Here is a 6,000-nt window from a genome sequence, read left to right as displayed (position 1 = left end):
CATATTTGAATAGAGGTAAGAGTATAATCAAGAATGATTTGAAGGTTTTGAATTCAGGTACCTGGAAGAGAATGGTACCTTAATGGTGCTCTCAAAAGAAAAGTTAGGAAGAGGGGTGGGTTTGGGGGGAAAGAATTGACATGTTTAGTTTAAGGTAACTGTGCAACATAGTCAGAGACTGGCAGGTAATTCAGCCTTCAAGGCTTTGCTTGAAGCTCTACAGTGAGGGGGAACCTACTATTTATAACAGCAACTCATTCCACTGTGGATTAGCAGAAATTGTTGTATTTTTTTCCCCTTATATGAAGCCCAAAGCTTCCTTTTTGCAACACTGAATATTCTTTAAGCAATAGAGACCTAAGAAAGGGAAACATGTCAAAAAAAGAAAACCTGAAACTGCCTATGTACATCACAGCTTAAAATGAAAGGAAGAATGAAAATATGTTTAATGATAGAAGGCTGAAAATGTTGAAAGTCAAAATAAAATCATTGACTAAAAGGCTAATCAAAAAAGGAAAGTAAGGAAAAATAATTTAAAAAGCAGGTGGTGATTTCATATCTGCAGATTTTGTGTATTTTGCAAACAGTAAAGATTCAGGCATAAGTAGATGCCAGGATCATGTTTCTTATTTAGACAGATGGGGTAGGATAAAAAAAAGGCCAGTCTGAGAGGGAATATATTAATTATTGTATCTCAAAATAAACAACAAATTTTATTTGGTATCATATCAGAGATCAATATTGTTACATCTAACATTGAAAGTAGTTGTTTTGGTAGCCCTAAGGAACCTAGAGAGACAGATATTTATTTATAAACTCATGTGTGGGACTTAATAACAAAATAATCTAAATATTCATCTTGGAAGGCTTTCTCACTTACTTTAGTTGAATGAGCACCTCATGCCATCTTTGAGAAGCATTTTCACCTAACATATGCACAAAATTACTCTCCAAAATTATTTAAACATTGCTTCCTCATATTTATCCACTTGATGTTAAAAAAAATCACCATTTAGCTAATCATTCTAAGGTTCTTATGTATTTTCTGCCATCATACAAACCTTCTCACTTTTTCCTTTTCCATTTGGATTTTTAATACCTATAATACTTTTTCTTAGTATTACATTTAGAGAATGTTTTCTGGAACATCATTCATCTTTAATTCAAGGTCACCTTCAACTTTTTTTTTTTTTTAACCATCTCTCTGTACCATATCTTGTCACTTCACAGGCTTTAAAGATCTAATTCCTTGTGGGTTATACCCGGGAATCTAGAGTTTGTATGATCGCATGAGACTTAAGACAGAAATTAATCCACACAATTGGCAAATTAAGAAACTGGAGTGGAATAAAAGGAATGGAATGGAGTGCCTTCCTAACAATAGGGAGCCTTAGGGTAATAGAGCAGCAGCAGCATGGGACTTCCAGGAAGGCTCCTGCCAGTAAACCATCATGTAAGTTGCTTCTATACATTTTCCCTGTGGTATTTCTTAGATTTCATTTTTCAGAAGGTAACATTGTAACAGTTTGCATTCTGAGCTCAGTTTGCAGTCTGCCTCATTTACTCAGGAGTGTTTGCACCAACTCCAGACAGCGCAGGACGTTCTCATTTCCTTCCACTGAGATCCGGCACGCTCGCACGACACAGAGATTCTGACGTTGCCTCCAAAGCTCCGCTGCCACTTTCTCCTCTCCTCCAAGGCTCCGATTCACCCAATTGTGAAGGGGCTCGTGCACCGCCCGCGACCCCAGCTGCCGCCGAACTCCAGGCAGGAGGCGAGGGGACCCCACGGTCTCGGGGAGTTCACCCCACGGATTAAAAAGTCGAGAGGAGGAAAGGCTGGATCCACGTGAATGTGATTTATTCTGCCCTTCCCGAGGACGCGCACCCACTAAGGTGGTCAGACCTCGGGTGGGCGGGTGAAGGGAAGCGCAGCTGGCGGGACCCCCGTGGAGGTGCCCCCTCCACGTGCGGACTGGTCCGGCGCAGCGGGGCTGAACAGGGAGAGCGGCCGGGAGGCGGGCACGCGCCTCCTCTGCCCGGGAAGGGCGTTCGTGCCAGGGAGTCACTGGGAGCCGGAGAGGACGCGGCAGCCCGCCGCCCCGGGCAGTCCCCGACGCTCTCCGTGCCCCTCCTCCCAGCCCCGGAAGGCGCGCTGGGAGGGGCGGGGAGTCCCTGCTGAGCCACCGTAGCGCTGCGGCTCGGCCTGCCCCCGCACCCCCCAGCTCCCGGCTCCTGCCGCCGCCGCGGCTGCTCTGGGGCTGGGCAGCGCCGCCGCCGCCGCCGCTTCCTCCTCTGCAGCCGTTCCGTTCAGCCGCTGCGTGACGCGTCGTTTCCTCCCAACATGGCGGCCAGGACGGGTCGGTGGTGATGGAGGCGGGTCCGCGGCAGCGGCAGCAGCGGGCGCGGATCCCCACAGTAGCCAGGGAGACCCCACCGAGGCCGGGCCTCTGAGTGGCCGGCGTCCCCCACCCCCAGGCCCGGGCCCTCCAGCGCCCCGCGCCGGCCTCGCCTGTCAGCCTCCTCCTCCCCACGAGGAAGCAGCGGCGGCGGCGGCGCCCGAGGTCCCGGGTGCCGGAGCGGGGCGGCCGGGAGCCGGCTGTCCCCCACCGCACCCCACCCCGGCCCGACCTCCCGGCTCTGCCCCTTCTCCCTCCGCCCCTTCCTGCTCCTGCCCCTGCCCTTCTCTCCTTCCCCGCCCCCACCCTCCTCCTGCTGCTGCTCTTTCTCCCTTCTCTTCCTCCTCCTCCGGCCGCCGGTCCGGAGCCGCTGCTGCCGCCGCTGCTTCCTTTTTCCGCGTCCATGTATGAAGGGAAGAAGACGAAGAACATGTTCCTGACCCGGGCCCTGGAGAAGATTTTGGCCGATAAGGAAGTGAAGAAGGCGCATCACTCTCAGCTGCGCAAAGCCTGCGAGGTGGCCTTAGGTGAGCGGAGGGAGAGGCTGGGGGAGGGGGAGCACACCTGGAGGGGGGTGTGACTGTGTGTAGGGCCCCCACCCTCACCCCAGCCGCCCTGACCCCCTGCCGATCCCTCTTTCCCTTTCTTTCTGCTTCCTCATTGGAGTTGACAACTCGACTGGACGGGGGTCAGACGGGGGAGGGGGAGCCAGAGTGGATCGAGGAGTTGCAGCCCGGGCTGCCCGAAGGAGAGGGGCTTGGGGCTGGACGGAGCCGAGAACCGTGAGGGCAGGATACCAGCCTTTGTGATGAAGCAGAAGATGAGCGCTGTTTTATTAGCCTTGTAATGGAGGTGGAGAGGATGGGTGCAGCTCGGGGGGCTGGGGAGGGGGGGAAGGACTCTCTATTGTCCTGGCACCTAAGTTTATTGTTTTGGGGAGGTTGGACCGGGAAGGCGATTAGAAGTTGTTCCCTGGTTGATGCAGCCCTGACATTTCTCTCCTGCCATAGTACTGGGAAGATGTAGTAGCCTTGTCACCGGCTGCTGACCTGGAAGTAGACTGAAGGTTGTTGTTTCTTTAACTGTTTGTACGTATGTGTGTGTTGGGGAGGAGGGAGAGAAAGAACCAAGGAAGGCATAGGATGATAAGTAGCCACCAGGGGTGGGAATGAAGGGGGAAATGAAAAAGACAGTGACACCCACCAGCCACATGTGCCTTCGGTGGCCCCTGCTCTCAAGCCTGAATGATGATTTGTAGTTCAGGAAAGAAGGCCAGTATGATGAAGCCTCAATAGCTGGCGCAAATCTAAACAATACCTACATCCACATCCAGGACCGGAATTGCTGGGAGGGAACACAAATAACCAAAGCCGGGAGGTAGACGGGGAGATTCTTCTTATATTGTATTTATTAAATGTGGGAGATGTTTGTAACACAGACGTAAAGTTTTAACCCAGAGATGAATGCCCGGTGCTTAGGCTTTGTGCTGTTAGAAATAGATTTAAGTGAAATTGATGAGAAGAAAAAATGAGCTTGTTACAAAAATGTGTACATGGATGACAGACCTTTGAAAACTAGCATTGTTGTAAAAAGTAAGCCCCCGAAGGATTTACATTGGTTTAAAAAGCCAGTGAAAGGTAACATTTCGCTGTCAATTACCAGGACGTTGTAAAATTAACTTTTGCAAATTGTTAAAATAAACAACACTAATTTGTTGTCGCTTGTTTTTTTTTTCTTTTTGATCCTTAAGTAGATGGCATTTGAAAAACTTAAAATATTTTGGACCTGAGGAAACTTTTTTCTTTCCACTTGATGGAAGTTAGCCATTCATTGGCACACTTTTTTTTTTTAAGAGCGTTTGGTGTGTGTATATGAATAGTTTTAGTAGTATCAAAATTGAGTTAGTATCTGGGCTTTGGTAGGAATAGCCATAATTAGAAAGTAGAGGAAGTGAAATTATAATTATTCTGATATCTGTGTGAGGCTTTCTTTTATAAAATCTTAAGAGGTTTTATACATTTGACAGAATTAAACATTTTTAACTGATTGAGTCGTTTGGGTCTTCATTTTCTGTGTTAGAAAATGCTTTAGTAAATTAAATCACATAGGACAGTAGTTTGAAGAATTAAAATGTGTAAAGAAACTGCTTTGTTAAATTTTTGTTTAGCTTGAGGTGAGGATTAGGTAAAAAAGTAATTCAAAATTCATTCCACAAGCTATTTACAGAATGTACAACTATAAATAAGATTTTGATAACCATCTTACTAAAATAAAATATACTACTTAATGAAGCTACACATTTCCTAAAGTATAAAACTTTTAGGAAAATCACATAGACCTAGATTTGAAAACGAGTTTACCTGTTAAAAAAAAAATCTAACCTGTCTTACGGTCTCAAGGTTTAGAGACCTTTAAATCTGTGTGAAAAAGAAAGAAAAGAAATGCTAAAGAAACTCAGTTCCTACAGTGTTATTAAAATCCATATTATTGGTTTGATTATTTGGTTTCAGGAAACTTATTTAAAATGTAAGATATTAGAAACCTACTTGTAACATTTAGTGTAAACTTGTATTGAAGCCCAAAACTGCTTTGAGTGCATGCATGTTGCCCTCTGGTGGGGCCCTACTCCTCTACAACTTTCCTCCGTTCATCCTTGAGCCAGAGGATGAACCTTGGCCATTGAACTCAGCTTAATCCATTCCTGCTCCCTAAAAGCCTGAATTAAAAATAGTCTGGCCATCTGCTGGCAGATGAAGCAGCAGCAGAGCTATTTTTAGTTTCAAAGAATTTAGGAGTACTGCTACTTTGGGCTTGAAGATCGCATTGTTTCTCTTCATGGAAAGGTGGGAGAGAGTTGGCGGGGGGGATGGTAAGTCGCCCTTAGAGCTTTAAGTATCGTGAGATTTTTCTTTTAAATAAAGAAATTATTAAGTGCTTATTATGTACAAGGAACTATGTTGAGTGCTGGGTATACAGACAGAAAAAGAACAATCTCTGCTCTCAAGAAGGTCACACTCATTATAATAGGGAGATATGCTGCTTATAGGAGGCGTTGTGGTCCTTAGGGTGTAGAGCCAAAGCAAATAGTAATGCATCATCATTTAATATCATTGCCAGTGAAAAAGTCACATCCATTTCTAATGTTGACCCATTTGACAGAACTTCGCTTTAATATTGAAAACACCACCAATCCTTCCCAGTCTCAAGTTTGCAACCTCAGGTGCATGACTCCTCGTGAGATTTTTTTTTTTGAAGTCTGCAGGTTTGTCATTAACTCAGTAATTTTCTTTATGTTCAGTAGTAAGTTTTATATGAAGATGAGCTGAAGATACTGTAACAAGTTTTGGAGTGGACACTTGGAAGAAGGAGTTAACATTGAAAGAGAATAAAAGGATTAGGTTGTGGAGAAGAAGGTGGCCAGAAAAATTTTATTTTATGTATGTATGTGTTTATGTATATATGAACAATGATTGAAGAGGGGGAGAAGATTTTATTTAAAACAAGATAAAAAGGAGGTGAAGGTGAGGGATTGAGAGAAAAAAAATCTCTATATGAGCTAGTTGGTGCAGTTGAAGGAGCAGTAAGATTTGGAGTCAGGAAA

The 6,000-nt window shown here is 45.5% G+C and overlaps 1 protein-coding gene across 3 annotated transcripts in view; it reads left to right on the top strand.

Annotated features, from left to right (window-relative positions):
* The first annotated feature begins 2,477 nt into the window (after positions 1-2,477).
* The window catches only part of ARFGEF1 (ARF guanine nucleotide exchange factor 1), a 172,462-nt gene continuing 168,939 nt past the window's right edge, over positions 2,478-6,000 (top strand). Inside the window, exon 1 of one of the 3 annotated variants that reach the window (XM_072604742.1) lies at positions 2,478-2,926. In XM_072604742.1, the coding sequence (XP_072460843.1) occupies positions 2,803-2,926 (124 nt within the window). In that variant the 5' untranslated portion in view covers positions 2,478-2,802. The remainder of the gene's footprint in view (positions 2,927-6,000) is intronic. The other 2 variants (XR_011966130.1, XR_011966129.1) reach the window with 2 other exon arrangements.

The sequence above is a fragment of the Notamacropus eugenii genome, chromosome 4 (assembly GCF_028372415.1).
Source record: "Notamacropus eugenii isolate mMacEug1 chromosome 4, mMacEug1.pri_v2, whole genome shotgun sequence".
In the NCBI taxonomy this organism is placed as follows: Eukaryota; Metazoa; Chordata; class Mammalia; order Diprotodontia; family Macropodidae; genus Notamacropus; species Notamacropus eugenii.
The sequence above is the reverse complement of the archived record's forward strand: the minus strand, read 5'-3'. Positions and strand labels throughout refer to the sequence as shown.